The sequence below is a fragment of the Pogoniulus pusillus genome, chromosome 24 (assembly GCF_015220805.1).
Source record: "Pogoniulus pusillus isolate bPogPus1 chromosome 24, bPogPus1.pri, whole genome shotgun sequence".
NCBI classification, from domain to species: domain Eukaryota; kingdom Metazoa; phylum Chordata; class Aves; order Piciformes; family Lybiidae; genus Pogoniulus; species Pogoniulus pusillus.
Window position 1 is genome coordinate 490,034 of NC_087287.1, and position 17,379 is coordinate 507,412.

Sequence of the window (17,379 nt, forward strand, 5' to 3'; positions counted from 1 at the left end):
CTGCGTTACAGCCTTTGTATAATGCAGTGTATGGATGTACGATGCTCTGGTTTTATTAGACACTGGAAGTTATCTCCTGAACTGCTTAGCACTGCTTGGGCTTATGACATTTTCTGTTCTTGTCAGAATCTGCCATGACAATTCCTTAACAAGGATTCCTAATTCTTCTCCATCTTTACCTGATAAAGTGTTCACAATGGCACAGCGTGGGGCATCACCTCCTGCCTGTGACAAAGGCATCGAGAGCTGGTCTAATGCTGCAGACTAGGGATGTGCAGCTGGAGAGAAATTTCTGTAAAGTATTTGTGGAATTTATGCACAGTATTGAAAACCAAAGTGCCCAAAGGGGTTACAGAGCGACAAGCAGAAGTCCTAGTCCTGCTTCTGTGGCTTTCTGTCGCTGCAGCAGCTTTGAGCTGATCCAGGCTTGACCTGACAGTTTAGCAGTTCCCTAAGCCCAGCAAGCTGTTGTCAGTCCTCTCTGTTTCAGAAGGCACGACGAGTGCAGAGGTTGACTGAAGTGTCTCTATCGCCCAGGCGTCCCCAGCTGATGGAACAAGAAGCTCTGCTGGGGAGCTGTGGTTTAATTAATGCAGCTCTGAGCCAGGCCCTACATGAAGCAGCACAGAACTCACCTCGAGTTCACTTTGTACAATTGTTTTCAGTGCTCATATGACCAAAGTCTTCCCAAATTAGAGAGATGAGCCTTTCAGAAGGTACTGAAGGCACAGTTTCGTAACCAAGCATTTGAGTAACTTGCGCCACTAAGGCTGAAGTCGCAAATCCTCGTGTACTGAAAGCAAGGGACAGCTTTCCAGCAGCGGCTTCAAAGCTGCTGCCGTCTTCTGTGTGTGAGGGAGGTCGCACCAGGACACACACTTTGCTATCAGAAGGCATTATGCAGTGCACCCATCACGTTGCATCATCACTGGAACAAAGCCTGCTCAGTTTGTGTCTTTTCCTTACATTAAAGCTTCATGGCAAGAACCTGAAATTGTACAAGGAGAACAAATGGGTCCCTATGTGTCTGGCTTTCTGGCTGTGGTTTTGCAGAGGTGGGAGCTGAAACCGACAGCCCTCATGAGCAGTTGTGAGGTGTCAAAGCTTCAGCCACAAAGCTTTGTGAGCCGCTCCGTGTTTTCTGTTTCCGGGTGTAGCTGGAGACATTGGGTTTGCTGAAGTTGGTGTAGTACAGCAGCCACTCACAGCTCATTTTCCCAGCTTACTATCTTCCTCCAGCATTGTGTGGGGGTGTCTGCACCCTGTTTAGCTTCTCATATTCCAAGCACTTTCAGTTTCCCTTGGGACAGTTTGGCATGTCCCAGTGCCCCTCGTTGGACCATTTTGGTCTCATGAAAAGCTGGGATTGGTTGCCAAATTAACCAATGCCTGAATGGCCTGGAGCTCTTTCGTGGTAGTGCTTTTGTGCTTGAATGGAGTGAGACAGCACCCAGGTCAGCAGCCAGGGTCTCGCACAGCTGCTGCAGGACACAGGCATGAGGGCTGCTTCTGTGGTTTTCTTAGCCGTTGTTTTGGTGGCATGCTACTGCGCTCTGTAATTCTGTCCTCACATTTGCTTCTCTGTAATGCCTGGAGGGAATTTGAGCAATGCCTCACACAGTAAAACAGCATCAGTAAATAATTTAAAATAGATACAGTCCTTTTTAATGTGATTTAATAATTAAAAACCCTTCTAAGAGAAGGGCAGCTCCACAGAGACCTCTGGTGAAGACCTGAGAACCTTGTTTGAGAAGTGGTGGCTCTGGCCAGTACCTGAAGTTTTTGGATTCGCATAAAGTTGTCAGCTGTGATGGAGGAGAATCCTCTCAAGCAGCTTGTAGTCCCCAGAGTCTTCTTCCTTCGTATCACTTTGCAATTTCAGACCTAAATTGTTATTGCACATTCAGATCATGAAAATATTCCCCCTCTCCACTCTCGCTGCTCTCTTCAGATAGTTGTTTAATAATGTAAATGCAGCTAATAACTTAGTTAAGGTGTCCAAGCAGTATTTTACTAACCAGTCCAGCCTCTTTGCATACAGCTCTCGCTCTCACGCATGTCTACAGGAACATACAGCTAGGGAAGCCTGGGGCTGGTAGTTTGTTTCCTATATACAGAGCCATAGGTATAAACTGTGATGTTAGCTTGAGATTCCAAATGGCTTCATTTAGGAAGCCAGACAGAGAAAGGTGTTGCCTAAGGATGTAAAAATATTTTACTGTCTCATGATTTGAGAAGTTACTGAAACTAGCAGACCCTGGTGTGTGCCTGGCCCCCTGCTTACTGCCACTGGTATTAAATTTACTACCTCCTTTGACATATGCTTTTTTGTATGGGTTGAAACTCTTTCCTGGGTATTGCCTCACAGTAATCCTTGGATTCCTGTTTAATGGCTTCAGCTCTCTCACACAGCCTGTTTACACCAGTCTCCAGACCATGAGGGTTCTTTTCTCTCCTCTCTCCTCGCTGTATGTTTGCATGGCTCTTCCCTTGCAGTGCTCTCTGTTAGCGAAGACCTGTTTTGTACCTGGCATTGAGTCTTGTGTTGAGGGGTTTGTTCCGTCGCTAGGTATTGAAAATGCAGGATATTGGTAGATGTAAAGCAGTAATATTGCAGAAGCCAAGAAAATTATCATCAGCCACAGAACTTTAGTCAGGAGACAGATGCTTCCCTCTCCTCCTTTGTTTTCTTCCAGTAGAGTGGCAGAATAGAAGAGAAAGATCAGTGGAATTTGGAGACAAAGGTTTGCAGCTGTATAAGTGCAGAGCAACAATAGCCCTGACAGTTCATCCCTTTAAGGAGCGCAGCTGAAGGTTAAGTGGGTTGGTAAGGTGAATTTTATTTCAGAATCTTATTGATTAAGCCTTGAGGGAGAGTAAAAGAGAGAGAGTCTGTGTGTTGTGTACGATGGTGTTTACCACTGCAGTCCTGGTTTTCAGAAGAGGCTGTCCCTTCCTGGCAGGCAATGACCAGAAAGTCTCCTGTAGTCTCTTCTGAGCCGACCCCACAAACTTTTAAGTGCTAAGCTTCTCGGCTGTGTAAGCTGCAAAGAGTCCTAAGTGAAGCAAGCGCTGCCTGTTCTTTTTGCTAATGGCCCAGTGGAACACTTGTTAAAAATGAATTTCCATGTTAATATTTGGAACCTCATCTGTTGCAATATTGATGGTGTTGGACTAATGAAACGGAAGCTTCTTGGGCTGTGCTTCTGTTGGGGCTGAGCTCTGCAGAGTACAAGGCACTGTGGTTGCTCGCTGCCCTTGAAATTTTCACTCTTGCTCCACAAATTATTCCACTCCCTTTGTGGGACAAAGCAGCAAACTGTTGTTCTGAATTTCTTTTGCTAGGTCTAGGTTGCACAGGAATGCAGGGCAGGAGCAGAGGGAGGGATGAGCTGCACTGCTCCACGCAGCTTGTATAGTCACCAGTGACCATGGTGGGCTGTGCAGAGCTCCCTGCCTGCCACCTTCTCTGACCAGTGTGATTCAGGGCTGCAGCCTGATTTCTCCTCCCAGTCGTGTGCTTAGAAAAATCCATGCACTGTGGTGGTTCCGAGGAAGGAGAGGAGAAGTACTTCTGAGTCCTCTTATACCATTCTGTTCTTCTAGTTGTCCTCCACAAGACCATTTCTCTCGTCCTGCAATAGTAATTGTCTTACATCATTCAAATGCGCTTCTGTTTCTTGACTGATATTCTGGACCCATTAGAGTCCAGAGCAGAAGACAGACCACCTGGACTGGGATCTAAACAGCTCTGCCTCTCCATTTAATCATCATTTAACCTGCAGAATGTTTCCCTTTCTACAGCCTGCAGAACCTGAGGTGCATCTCTTCCAGTGTCATACCTGGGTGACTGGTACAGCAGCTTGCTCAGGGTTTGTTTTGTAGTCTTCCCTACATGAATTTAAATCACTAATTGGTCATTCCTGCATCTTAATTATTTACTGTGCTGCCTTTGGTTGCTAAACAGTTTGGTGACTCTCTGTTAAGCTGGTGCCTGGTGCTCAGCAACTGATTGAGAGGCCGCAGGGCTTGCTCCCCGCTCCTCTGTGCAGGGACCAGACGCACACTGCTCTCCTGTGTGCCGCACGCGTCCCCGAGCTGCCGAGGCTGTCACCCCTAAGCGTCTGAGAGCAGCAGTCATCCATTGGTGTTTTCTCCACTGTAAAGCTCTTTCAGGTTCTGTCTCCCACACTTGATGACAGTCACTGGAATTTTTTCCTACCTTTTAGTTCTTCCACTCCCATTATATTAATGTCTTGACCTCCAATGTGTTGTGAGTCCCATCTGTTCCTCTTTTTCTTTTTCTGCTGCTATGTCCTGGATGTTCTTGCACCTTCTCAACACAAAAGAGAGCATGGTCATAGGCAGGGGGACTTAGCATGACTTATTTCTACATTTGTTGCCGAATTCTCACCCAGGAAAAATCCTTTATGGAAAACCTACTCTTCCAGTGGTTCTGTGAAGGCTCCCCCCCAACTCACTAAATTTCTCTTTATCTTTGTTCTGTTTCATTCTGGTTTTGCCACTCTTCCACCAGCTGAGGAAGCAGTCTCAGACTTTCCTAACTTCCAAGGCTGGGGGTTGCAGACAGTCCTTGGCTCTGTTTCTGTTCTTTTGCAGGAGACATCTTGGGAACAGTGCTCACCTGTATAGAATCATAGAGTGGTTTGGATTGGAAGTGACCTCAAAGCGTATCCAGCTCCAACCCCCTGCCATAGGCAGGGACACCTCCCACTAGAACAGGTCACTTAAGACCTCATCCAACCTGGCCTTGAACACCTCCAGGGAGGAAGCAGCCACAACCTCCCTGGGCAACCTGTGCCACCACCCTCACTGGAAAGAAATTCTTCCTGACATCCAGCTTCCATCTCCCTTCTGCCAGTTTAAACCCATCACTCCTCATCCTGTCATTACAAGACCTTGTCAGTAGTCCCTCCCCAGCCTTCCTGTAGCCCTCTTCAGATACTGGAAGGCCACTCCATGGTCTCGTCGAAGCCTTCTCTTGGCTGCAGAGCTCCAACTCTCTAGTTGATTGGATAGGGCTGGGTGCTAGGTTGGACTGGATGATCTTGGAGATCTCTTCCAACCTGATTGATTCTGTGATGATGATTCTCTCTCAGCCTGTCTTCATAGCTGCTGTATCTTCGTGGCCTACTCTGGAGTTATTCTAACAGCATGGAGCTTATGCCCAGTTACTGGTCATGGCAATGCCACGTCCCAGCATGGTTATGCTGCTGTAAGCAGAGTAGCACTGAGGAGTCACTGGCAATAAGGAAAAAGAAGCTGACGCTGTCTTGTGCTGGGAAGCAAAATCAGGGATGTGTGCCCTGTGTTTAGATGTGGCTGTGATCTTTCTATTGACCTACACAACTTAGAAGTTGTGCCCTTGCTGAGGGGACTTGGAAGCAGAATCTTGTCCAGAAGCAGTGGGTCCTCAGAAGCCAAAGCTTCTGGGGCTGCTGGGGGGTTGCTGTGTCATCAGTTCCCAGTAAGATTGTCTCTGGTGTCCGCTAGTGGAGCTGGAACATTTCCTTCATTTGGGATCTCTAGTGCAGAAATTAGTAAAAGAGAAAAATACTGACAGGAATTTGGATTTGCATCCCAGTGTCACATCTGAAATGCACATCTTGGGTGACTCCTTTTCATGTGGGGTCACACAATCACTGTGGTTGGGAAGGACCTCTAAGATCATCAAGTCCAACTTAGTTAACTCCACCAGGGCCACTACCACACCATATCCTTGAGCACCAGATCTAGATGGCTTTGAAATGCATCCAGGGCAATTCAGCTACTTCCTGGTCAGGCTGTCCCAGTTTTGCCTTCCGTGCTTTCTCTTCTGGTCGAAGTGCTCCTGTTGCTTCTAAAGATGGGCTGTTTGGTACTTACCTTCTTGTGCCTGAAACTGTGGCCCTGGTATGTGACTGCATCATCAGGGCTTAGGTTAGATGTGTCTCTGCAGATGCCAACAGGCTAGGTCCTAGGTGGTCAGTGCCAAATGATCCTTCCTCTGTGTGGACAGGCAGAGTAGTTCTGCATGTGTTAGTGCCAGCGTGAGCACCGTTTCCCTCCTAACTACACTCTGCAGTTGCTCTGGGTTGTCAGGAATCTGCCTCTGCAACTCCGCGACTCAGCCAGCAGCATAGGGAGTTTACTTGTTCATACAGCTCCTCTTCTTTCTCTGATCTTTCTTGGGGCTGTGCAGCACCACTTTCCACTGCCTTTGTATCACTTGTCCAGAAGCAAACAGAATTATGTTGGAGCCTGAACATGGAAGTCAAATTGTGTTGTGGTGCTCCTGGCGTGACTGCCAAAGAGTATCCAGAGCACTTCTAGGAGTGTCTTGGAAGTCAGCCACGTGTTTTCCACTGAGTTAGTGGCTCCCATGTAACTGTACCACTGCTGCCAGAAACAGAAATGGGAGTATTACTTGAAACAAGGTGTAGGTGAGATGACTTTTGGGTCTTGGGGCTTAAGCTCGCATCTTCTTTATTGTTTGGATTGATCTGATTTACTTGCTTTGACTTACTGCCCTATATAAACGAGTCCCTGTGCATATTCTGGTTACATAAGATCCAAACTCGTCTGTCAGTGCACCATCAAGACACAGGCTCTGTGGGGGGAGGAACTGTCTTCCTTCAGCATTTTCAAACCTTGTGAAATAGGATAGCCCTTGAACCAGAAGCAGGCAGAGCACTGCTAATATTGCTTTAGTTGTTAATCCATCTCAAGACCTCTTCAGTGAGCAACCCAGGCCTTCCTTTCTGAATGGGCTTAACCACTGAGAACATTACAAATGCTGCAGACACCTACATGTTTGTACAAAGATAACCCCTGCTACAGCGGATGCTTCCGTTTTTATCCTCTCTTATTTTTACCAGCATGATTCATTTCTGAGATGAAGAAATGTAGGCTACGAATGTAATTTGAAGTGCTGTTATTTTAATGAACAAGTCAGCAATGTTTTCGTTCCTTTTTAACGCCAAATGTCTAAATGGAACTAAGGATAGTGAGACAATTAGCAGCTGAAATTATTGGGTTTTATCTTGTAAAGATCCTGCTGCTAACATGCCTTTAGATAGAGCTTGCTCTCCTCTGTTTAGAAGAGAAGATATTTTGGGGTTGCATTGCATAGCTACTCTCTGTAACAGGAAAGACAATTGGAAACCAGCAGTGAGAAACTCTCTGCTTGAGGAACCCAAATGTGCAGCATCTCACAAGCCTAAGTAGAACTCCTTAGGTACTCGGTAGTGCTTAGAAACATAGAATGGTTTGGGAGGGACCTCCAAAGATCTGCTTTGGAACCGAGATGATGATAAGAGCAAATGAGGAATTCTTGAAGACTGCTTATACTAGATAAGAGGAAGAGGTGTGTAGAGTGGCAGGAAGTTTATCCTCAGAGGTCATGATGGAAGCAGTGAAAGACAATGGTAGCCATGAGGAGAAGGGAAGATGAGATTGAAAAACTGAAGTGAAGGTCACCAAGATTTAGGAGGTGAAAGAGAAAGGAGCTAGGGCTAAAAGAGGGTATCACAGGTTTGTTTCTTTGTTGTTTTCTTGTAATCCCTATCTTGAGCTAACTTGGTAAATCAGGAGTGGCTGCATGTTTGAGAGATGCTTGAGCCAGAGGTGGGCAATAAAGGTGGTGAAACTGCATCTGGAGTACTGGGTCCAGTTCTGAGATACCCATTTCAAGGATAGGAAAGGGTACATCAAAGAGATACAAAGATGCTGAGGGAACTAGAACATCTCTGCTAAAGAAAGGCTGAGGAGCCTCGGGGCTGTTTAGCCTGAAGAGGAGACTCAGAAGGGAACTCATCAATGCTTGTAAATACTTTACAGGGTGGCTGTCAGGAGGATGGGGCCAGGCTTTTCTCAGTGGTCCCCAGTGACAGGGCAAGAGGCACAAGCTGGAACGTAGAAAGTTCCACCTCAACGTGAGCAGGAACTTGTTTACTTTGAGGGTGGTGGAGCACTGGAGCAGGTTGCCCAGAGAGGTGGTGGAGTTTCTGGAGTCACTCAAAACCCACCTGGGCAGCATCCTGTGAACCTGCTCTGGCAGTGGGTTGGGCTGGGCGGCCTGCAGGGTCCCCTCAGCAGCCATCACTCTGCAGTTCTGTCATTCACAGTAGGTGCCCTCCTTCATCCTTATGCACCTCACATTGTGATTTAGGTCTGTATGGGTGCTGCAGAATGTTGCCAGAGCAGAGAGGATGCATTTCAGAGCCAGTGTGCTGAGGGAGCAGTGCTGGTAGATAAGCCTGAGGAACTGGATCCAAGTGACTGACACCTAAAGCAGCACAAATGAATGTCTTCAGTGCCTCTGAAACCCATGTGGCCACTGTGGCTGCTTATGTATTTTATAACTTCTTCACAAGTCCAGTCTTCTTGTTACTTCTGCTGTGGTGGTGTGGTGTCATTCTCCCAAACCCCCTAGTTGTGAGCAGTCTACACTTTTCAGTGATGAAAGTCGTGTTCTAAATAAAACTGACGTGATCCACCAACACTTTGGGAGGCACAGATGCTTTGTCCCACTATTTACTAAAGAGGTTCACACTTAGATTAAAGCAGTGAAATCAAATCACTGAATAAAGCCTGGAACAAGATAATGAGTTAAGAAATTCTCTGAGAGCTTTTGGTAGGAGGCAAGCTACACAAAAGCAAAATGAGATTGTTTCCTGCACAACACCAGAACACAGAGGCAGCATGCAGTCCAGAACTGCTGTTCTTGTTTTCGCTAGCATCTTCTGTAGTTTCATTTGTCTTTGCTCTCCTCTGCAGCATTGGACTGGAACCCACCATTTTGGGTGCTGCATCCAAAGCCCATCAGTGTCAGACTTTAAAAGAAGGATCAGGCATCTCTCTCTGCAGGAGCTACCAGCCAGGAAATGCTCTCTCTCGGAATGACACAGCCTACGTGGTTATTTCTTTGACTGATTTATTAATTTGCAGTGTAAACTTTGTGTGCTGAGACATGTGCAGACCCCTGATGTTAAGTGGCATTTCCCCCAGCCCAGTGGATCTACAGTGCAAAGCATGGAATAGATTTGTTGCATTGCTCAGTGCTTCTGAGTGGTGCTGCATCAGGACTAGGTTTCCTGGTGCATTATTAGCAGAGAAAATGGCACCATCCTTTCAGAAGCTTGTTTGAAGTGCAGAACAATTTGTAGTGGGATAGAAACACGTCTGATTTGTATTTTTGGCTTCTTGTTGGAGACGAAAGAATGCCGCTTCGGGCGTTCACACTCTGATGCTTTCAGTTTGAGCTGATAGTCTGAGCTAAACAACTCTTCCTCTCCAGACATCATACAAGTTGTTAATCTCTTGCTTCAATGACGCTGCTGAGTAGCCATTTGCTAATAGCCCATTGGAGCATGAAGATGAATGATTCTGAGTGAGTTCTCCTTGCTGATGAATCACAGAGTCATAGACTCATTAGGGAAGATGTCCAAGATCGTTGTGCTGCTTTGAGGCTAATTGGAATATTTTGGTGAGAGAAATTAGATCATTGGTTGTAAAAAGAAAACAATGAAGAAGTTTATATCCTTCAGTGGTTTGCTGAGAGGGATGAAAAGCCAAAAAGTAAACTATTTGTCTCACTCTGTCCTGGGATGCAGCTTCCTTCTGCCTTTCCTTGGTTCTGCTCTAATTATCTCTCCACTAACACGTAACAAAGCTTTGCTGGTTAGTTTTGTGTGCCTGTCTGGGAAGGTAGAGGGAGAAAGAGGAGGTGGCTTTGAGCCCCTTCTGGGCACTTTCTTTGTCTGGGAGGGAGGTTGGGTTTCTATGTTATTTCTAGTTTGTATATAATAGTGAATATATTGTGCATATGTGCTCACAAATGCAGCTTTGCTGGAAACAGCTTTAGCTTACTGCCATACAGTCTGAGCTGGTCCAGTAAATTTCAGTTACGGTGGTGGGAAGTTCCTGATCCACCACGGTCATCAAATCCAGTACCAACCCAGTGCTGCTTTGGCCACTAAATCATGTTCCAGCATGAAAACGGACCTTGAAATCAGCCCAGTCCCTGTTTAAAGGAGCCATTTAAACCGGATATCGTTGTGGTTTATCTTCTGCAACTCACCCACTGCCACTTCTCGATGGCTTCACAGTAACTGTCTGCTTTGTAAAAGGTTTTCTCTTTCCTTGTCTTCACAACCATCAGGAAATGACTTGGTGGCTGGGTGCATGCATGTCTAGAAGATAGATAAAATATGTACTGGAGCTATTTGTATTAGAGTCAGACTGGATGTTGCAGACATGCCTAATAGAAATGTGGGGCTGTGGATTCTGCAGCAGTATGAAACTTGGAGAAGCCTTTGTCAGCTGTGGCCTTGGGTTCCTCTCTGGCTGAGGGAGAACATTGCAGGATTGGAGGGGGTGTTTGGATGAGTTGCTTTTTGATGTAGCAGAATAGTGTTGGGCCGAACGTAAGCTGCATAGTTTTTGTTCCAGCAGCTGTTTTCTTCCACGTTGCTGTTGGATTTCAATCGGGCTTTACATTTCTCCTGCAGCTCTTGCAGCGTTCCCTCATTGCATTTGCTTTTCTCTCTCTCCAAGATGCTGCTTGCAAGACATCTGCCTCGTCACTGGCCTCACTTCAGCCTTCTACACAAAACCAAAGGCTTCCATTTCCTCACCTTTTAACCTTCCATTGTTCCACTTCTGCCTGCATCCCCGGCCCAGATGGCTTAGGCACCTCCAAAGCAGCTTCTCATCCTCGGGGATGAGGGCTGTTTTTTGTTCTCAGGTGAATGCTGCTCTGCGTTTGTGTACCGCTGCAGCAGCAGCCTGTGGGTGTTGCCGCAGTGAGCCTCCTAAGATCCTTTTCTGAACAGAGGCCTCCGTGGCCATTGGGCTCCCATGCATTGCCGTGTGTGCGCCCGGCGCCTTCGGCTGTGCGCCCGGCGCCTTCGGCTGTGCGCCCGGCGCCTTCGGCTGTGCGCCCGGCGCCTTCGGCTGTGCGCCCGGCGCCTTCGGCTGTGCGCCCGGCGCCTTCGGCTGTGCGCCCGGCGCCTTCGGCTGTGCGCCCGGCGCCTTCGGCTGTGCGCCCGGCGCCTTCGGCTGTGCGCCCGGCGCCTTCGGCTGTGCGCCCGGCGCCTTCGGCTGTGCGCCCGGCGCCTTCGGCTGTGCGCCCGGCGCCTTCGGCTGTGCGCCCGGCGCCTTCGGCTGTGCGCCCGGCGCCTTCGGCTGTGCGCCCGGCGCCTTCTGTCGGAGCCATTCCAGACGTTTCTTCTGGCACGTAAGTTTTAAGCACCGCTGAGTAGTTTTTAAGTGGGATCTAACTAAAAGGTTCTCTGTCTCCTCTTGGTGTTGTGTAAGCACCTGAAAGTCAAGCTGTCCAGCTGTGCCTCTTGCTGCAGAGCAGGCAGCTCTGAACCTCCCTGCCTTACTGCCGCGGGCAGATCTGGGTGACTGCTGCAAGGGGCAAGGGCTGGGTTTTGTTTCCCACGATTCAAAGCTTCTTTATGTGTGGCAGCTCTCCACTCGACTCCTTTGAAACGTACCCCCAGGCACCTCACGTTCTTAGTTATTGACATCATTCTAACAGCAGGAGCTGTGTGGAGCGTTTGCAGCAGAGCTGAGAGCCCAGCAGTGGCTGGTTCACTCCTCCACACACGGAGCTCCCTCATGAAGCCGTTCTAGCTTCTTGTCTTGTTTTGAAAGCAGGCTCGGTGAAGGCTCCTTGTGAGAGCAGAGTGAGACTGGCCCTTGTCACAGAGAGCAAGGCCGGGGATGGCAGCGTAACAGAGATGCCAGGTGACGGAAGGGATGTCTGGCACATGGCTGCAGAACTTGCACTGCTTTTTGTGGGTTTCTAATTGATAACTCCTGCCATCTGTTGCTGAGCCAGCCCTCTGCCATCCTTCGCTCCACACAGCCTCCTGCCCCCACTCCATCCTGCAGGCTTGGACTGACTGCCCAGCGGCTGCTAACGAGCACTCCTGGGTGGTATAGAAGGTGCTAACGGTGGTGAGAGAAACCGGTGCTAGGTCAGATAAGGCTGGGCTGCTTGAGCATCATCTGTTTGTGCTCAGATGCTTCTCATTGCTGCTCTGACTTCAGGTTTCTGAGCGAACTCCTTAGACTAACAACCACGCCCCCACCAGCCCCCTTTGCTTTGTGAAATAGGTTTCGTTCTTCCTCTCAGGTGGATTCCTGTCACTGCTGCCTGTGCTCCTGAGCACCCTGGAAGCAGTAAGTAATCCAGAAACACTGCACCAACCTAGATTAGTTCCCATCCCCCCAGCATCTTTTTGTGCTTTGCAGTCTATATTTGAATCTGTCTTTTCTTGTCTAACTCCATTTGGTGCCATAGCATACAGGAAGCCTGTTTCGTAGTGGAGAGCAATGCATTTGCACATGCTATAGGAGCTGTATTTATAACAGAGCTCTGGCTCAGTGTACAAGCTAAAGGGATTTTTCTGGCAAGAACTCCAGGGTGAGCAAAGAATAAAGCATGGCAATCATAGCTGTGCTCTGCTGCTACCTGAGGAGCCCCTGCTTTTAGGGGTGTCTGAGTGGGACAATTAAGGGTGTAGATTTGAACAGGTAATTTGATGCTTTTTCTAAAGGTATTTTAGTGCCAGAAAACAGATCCTCAAGAGCAGCCTGGAGAAGGGAGGGGGGAGGCATTCTGGCTTTCTACATCTCCCTTGGAAGGAGGCTGGGGTGAGGTGGGCATTGGTTTCTTCTCTCAAGGAGCCAGTGATGAGACAAGAGGAAATGGCCTCAAGCTGCATCAGAGAATGTTTAGGTTGGACATTAGGAGAAATTTCTTCCTGTAAAGGGCTGTCAAGCCCTGGCCCAGGCTGCCCAGGGAAGTGGTGGAGTCCCCATCCCTGGAGGGGTTTCATAGCTGTGGTGCTGAGGAGCAGTAAGAGCAGCTGTGAAATCGAGTTGCCTGTTGTCACAAATGTGCAGAGCAAAGCTAATCAAACCCAGCCTGAGAGCCTGTGGTTTGAGTTGGGTGTGAGGTGGCCTGTGCTCAGAGACATCCCCAAGCACAGCTCACACACCTTTTCCTGAGAGGCAGACAGACCTTCCCTCACTTCTGCTTGGAAAGGTCTTCATGGGTTTTGGGTTATGGCCTCTAATGGCCTGAGGGTTACGTTACTGTTGTGTCCTGGCACAGTCAAGTTTCAGGTTTTCATCCCCAGCTAATAATGCCACTGCAGAAGATCTTTCATGAAAGGATGGAAGCTGATGGAATGGTTTATTTTTTTAACTTCTTAACCCCACAGATTTTAGGAATTTGGATAAAATAAATTCAAAGAAACTATTAAAGAAAATGACCGAAAAAGAAAATCAAATCCCACCCTGTGTCTGCAGCAGTGCCCTGACTTGCTTGGCTGTCAGCTTTTCCTGCTGTGCAGTAGTGCTCAGTGCAGTGGGCTCTGCATGGAGCTTCCTGCACCGGGGAAGAGACAGGCAGTTAAATGGAAGGAAATGATTACTCCGCAGGTGATGTCTCTGCTGGTGTAGATCAGGAAGAGTTCCTGTGCTTGCCTTGAAACTCAATAATTTCAAGTGCCTTTAATATATTTGTTGTTTTTGTAGCACTGACTAGAACCCCCTAGCTGATGACATGCTGCAGAATCTAATAAAAATACTAACTTCTGGGACTGATTTTGATTGACTACAGTGGCCTCTGGTTCTGTTACTGGATATGAACAGACATGAATGAGCACAACCGAAGTCTTTTCCAGCCTTAATGGAAAAGTCGGTGAGTGAGTCAGTGAATACTTGGCCTGCACCTCCTTTCTATCACGGGGGTTGTGGTTCCTAAAGCACAGAGCTGAGCAGAGGGAGGCTGGGATTTTCTTCTGGGTCGTGCTCCTCTGGAAGGATGCAGGGATCAACCTGTGCTCTGCATCACCAGTAACTATGCTGTCCTGCACTGTGCAAGATGAAGATACTCTTCCTGGGGGCTCCACGGGCATTTCAGCAGTGCCTGGAGCTTAGGGGAGCCCGAGCCCTTACCATGTAAGGATCACTTTGCTTTGCTAAATGCAAGCACTTAGTGCCTGCCTAGCTTTTAGAAAAGGCTGTCTCAGCCACATCTGTAAGCAAAAATTAGGATTTCAGTCTCTTTTGTGATGATTTCAGGAACTACTACTGTGAAAGTCACTGCTGTCACTCCCCGTGGGGCTGTCAAAGCAGAGACACACACAAAAAGTGAGGTTTTGGAGTAGGATCCCTGAGCCTTCACATGCTGTGGGCTGAGATCAGCACAATGGATGTCTGCAAGGGGTTTGTGAATGAGAATTCCTTTGGTATTTGTAGCTCCAAATGTCATTGGGGGACTGAAGTGAGATAGCAGAAAAAGTAGTGCAGAGAGTAGTGGCACAGAGGTCAGGCTGGACAGGGCCTTGGGCAGCCTGGGCTAGTGGGAGGTGTTGATGCCCATGGCAGGTTGTTGGAGCTGGATGATCTTTGAGCCCCCTTACAACCCAACCCATTGTATGACACTATGAGTAATGTTTCATGCTCCAAGTTGGTGGCATGGTGGTTCTAGGGGAGCTGTTCTTGTTCTGGAGGCAACAGTGGCTCTTGGGGAGGGAATGAATGCACAGATTTGTGAGTTAGCAGCATCAGTTCATTCTTTAGGGAGCTTTGCGTCTTCTCAAAGTCAGGAAGTAATTTCTTCTTGTCAACCAAAGATGTTAATTGATGGCCACATGTGTCCAACATTTCCTCTAGTAAGATTTCCACCTGCTCAGAACAGTTGCTTTAAAAATGAATTGAGCCAATGTGTGAAATGATTACATGAACTTAGAGAAGTATTGCTTCATAAATGAGTGACTATGTAAGCACCGGAGCGTTGAATTAGCTTTAAATGGTTTGATTTGTTTGTGCCTGCTCATTCTTTCTGGTGTTAAATGTGGGATCATTATGCACATAGAGCTTAAATTAATTTAAGTCATTTATTTTCTGCCTCTCTTGAAGCAGGTTTTTTAGCAAGGGAAAGACCTAATTTTCAAAATAGATGTGCCAGCAGTGATGTCTGAAATGGAAGGGATATTTATTAACTGCCATGTAGTTTATACCCTTTGAAGGCAGTTTTGTAGTGGAGGTTACTCTTTCATTTGAAAGGGAGAATTTCCTCTTTGGAGCCTTTCTCTCTTACATTTCGCTAGTTATGCTTAGAATTGTTAGCACCTCCCCCTTGCTTCCTCTCTGCCTGGTTTAGCTGTTTGCTCTTCCTCTGGAAGCAGGGTGGCACTGCCTGGCACAGCTAGCTGTCGAAATTTTGTTCAGAATTAGTACTTTGACACTTACATCCTTTATCCTCTGCCATCTGTGCTGAACTCAACAAAAAGCTTGGTCAGAATTGTTACCTTGTGCAGAGAGAAATCCTGCTTTACTCCAGTACAGTGGGAGGGGAGTAGAAAATAATTGTGCCTGTCTCTCATCTCTTTCAGGCTGGAATACAGGGCATGTTAAGGTAGTCTGTTTAGTGGTAGGACTGCATCTGGTTTTGGTGTGGTTATTGTGTAAAGCTCGGTGCGATTTGTGCTCATCCTCAAATTGGGTCTTTGGATTACTGCGGGAAGTGTGCAACTAAACTGCAAAAATACCCAGCCCAAACCACAGATGTGAAAACAAAGAAGAAAAAAAGAAATGGAAAAACTAATAAATAGCCAAAAAAAAAAAAAAAAAAAAAAAAAAGGCAAGCAAAGAAAAAGGGGAGAGAAAAGAAACGACAGACAGCAGAGAAAAAGATGGCAAAACCCCCAGAGAAATTACAAAAAGCAAGAAAAAGAGATGGCAGAAAGCAGAGGGGGAAATGGCAAAGTGCGAAGCAATGGGGAAAGGCAAATCACCGTCGAAGAGCAGGTCTCCGGAAGCCTTTGCACTGCGCGAGTGGGAAAGCTCCGTGCACCTGCACAGCAACTCCGGGCACTGCCGGGGTTTTCCTGCCCCCACTCGCAGCCCGTGGAGTGCTGCTCTTTCCCACCTCGTTCCGCCCTGCCCTTTGCCAGGGGAGTTGTCGGCCCCTCGGAAGCCCCCGCGGCTCCGCCGGCTGCTGGGCGGCTCCGCCGGCTGCTGGGCAGCGCCGCGCCCGCGGGAGCATCGCCTGCGCGGCGCGGGCGCGGGCGCTGCCGTTCCCATGACGAGCGCCGAGCACAGAGCGAGATGGGACTCGCTTCTCGTTTTTTTTTTTTTGAGCAGCTCCAGTCTGTGCACAGTTGGCTCCCAGCTGACAGACAGAATGTGGGGTGGGCTTTGTCACCGGAACGCTGGGTACTGCATGCCCGGCTATGCTGGCGGCTCCACAGTGCCCAGGAGCCTGCTGCTCCTCTCAGGGTGCAGGCAGCCTCACCACGCAGAAATTGGCTAGTTTGGGTTGATTGAATTTGGTTTTTTGTTTTGGTTTGGGTTTTGCCTCTTTCTTCCCAGGAAAGGTTATGTAATGAGGGGATTGCTGCTAAAGTAAAAAGGGAAAATGAAGTCTCTGTTAAATGCCTTCACAAAGAAAGAAGGTAAGCAATGAAAGCAGAACACTTTGATGTTTCAGACTGCTGTTTGCTCGTGTACATTTAACATGATTGGCTTGGGGACTCTAGAATTAATTCCTGCGAATTTTTCTGTAGATACTTACAATATTTTGTGTTAAGGCTGGATGTGAGTTTATTCACAGTAGTGTTTTTTTCCTCTGGAGAGTCAAGTAGTTGTAACAAAACGGTTTGGTTTCTGCAGAAATGCGTTGGAAGCATTTCCTAGGCGAATTTTGTCAGGGAATGCTGCTGAATTGCCAGGAGTAGAGGTCTGAGAGCTGAAGGAAGGATTCAATTTCAGCTGTGCTTCCAGGGATGGGAATTTTGAACTTGAGGGACATTGAATGAGTTCAGGCATTTTCCTGTCATTTTGTATCAAGCGTTTTTCCCAGACAAGTTTTGCCACAGTTTTGCTAACAGTTCTGAGCAGGAGGAAATAATGAAGGAAAAGCAATATCCAGCAAGACTTAAAGCATGGACTTTGCATTTCACCATTTGCTGTTGTAGTTTGGGGGATTTTTAATTGTGAAAATAATACAAATAATGGGTCTAGGAAGCAGCTAAAAAAATATCCACCCACTTACAATGTGCAGAGTGCTGGGGATAAGAGACAGTTGGGTGGAATATTAATCACTTAAGGCTGGGAAATGCTTATTTTTAGCTCTTTCTATAAAAGAATTGTGTTAGACACATGTCGATTGGTGGAATTAGTTGTCCCCTGTCCTGTTTATTTTCTGTAGTGAAGGCTAATTTTGCTTGTAGCTCTCTCCTTAAGAGCAGAACATGAATAGCAAAGCAAAAGCTGACTCCCAAATGGTCATGTGAAGTCCCTCTGGGGTATGTAAGGCAGAGGGAGTCCGTTTGACCTGGTGCCTGCTCA

At 47.5% G+C, this 17,379-nt stretch overlaps 1 protein-coding gene across 12 annotated transcripts in view; it reads left to right on the forward strand.

Moving 5' to 3' along the window:
• The window catches only part of SHANK2 (SH3 and multiple ankyrin repeat domains 2), a 285,477-nt gene that overhangs the window by 88,113 nt on the left and 179,985 nt on the right, over positions 1-17,379 (forward strand). For 2 of the 12 annotated variants that reach the window (XM_064162993.1, XM_064162996.1), the window contains exon 1: positions 16,251-16,484. The exons of 9 other annotated variants lie outside the window; for them this stretch is intronic. In XM_064162993.1, coding sequence (XP_064019063.1) covers positions 16,448-16,484 — 37 coding nt within the window. In that variant the 5' untranslated portion in view covers positions 16,251-16,447. Of the gene's footprint in view, positions 1-13,667; positions 13,724-16,250; positions 16,485-17,379 lie in introns of those variants that run through there. One more of the 12 variants, XM_064162992.1, reaches the window with a different exon arrangement.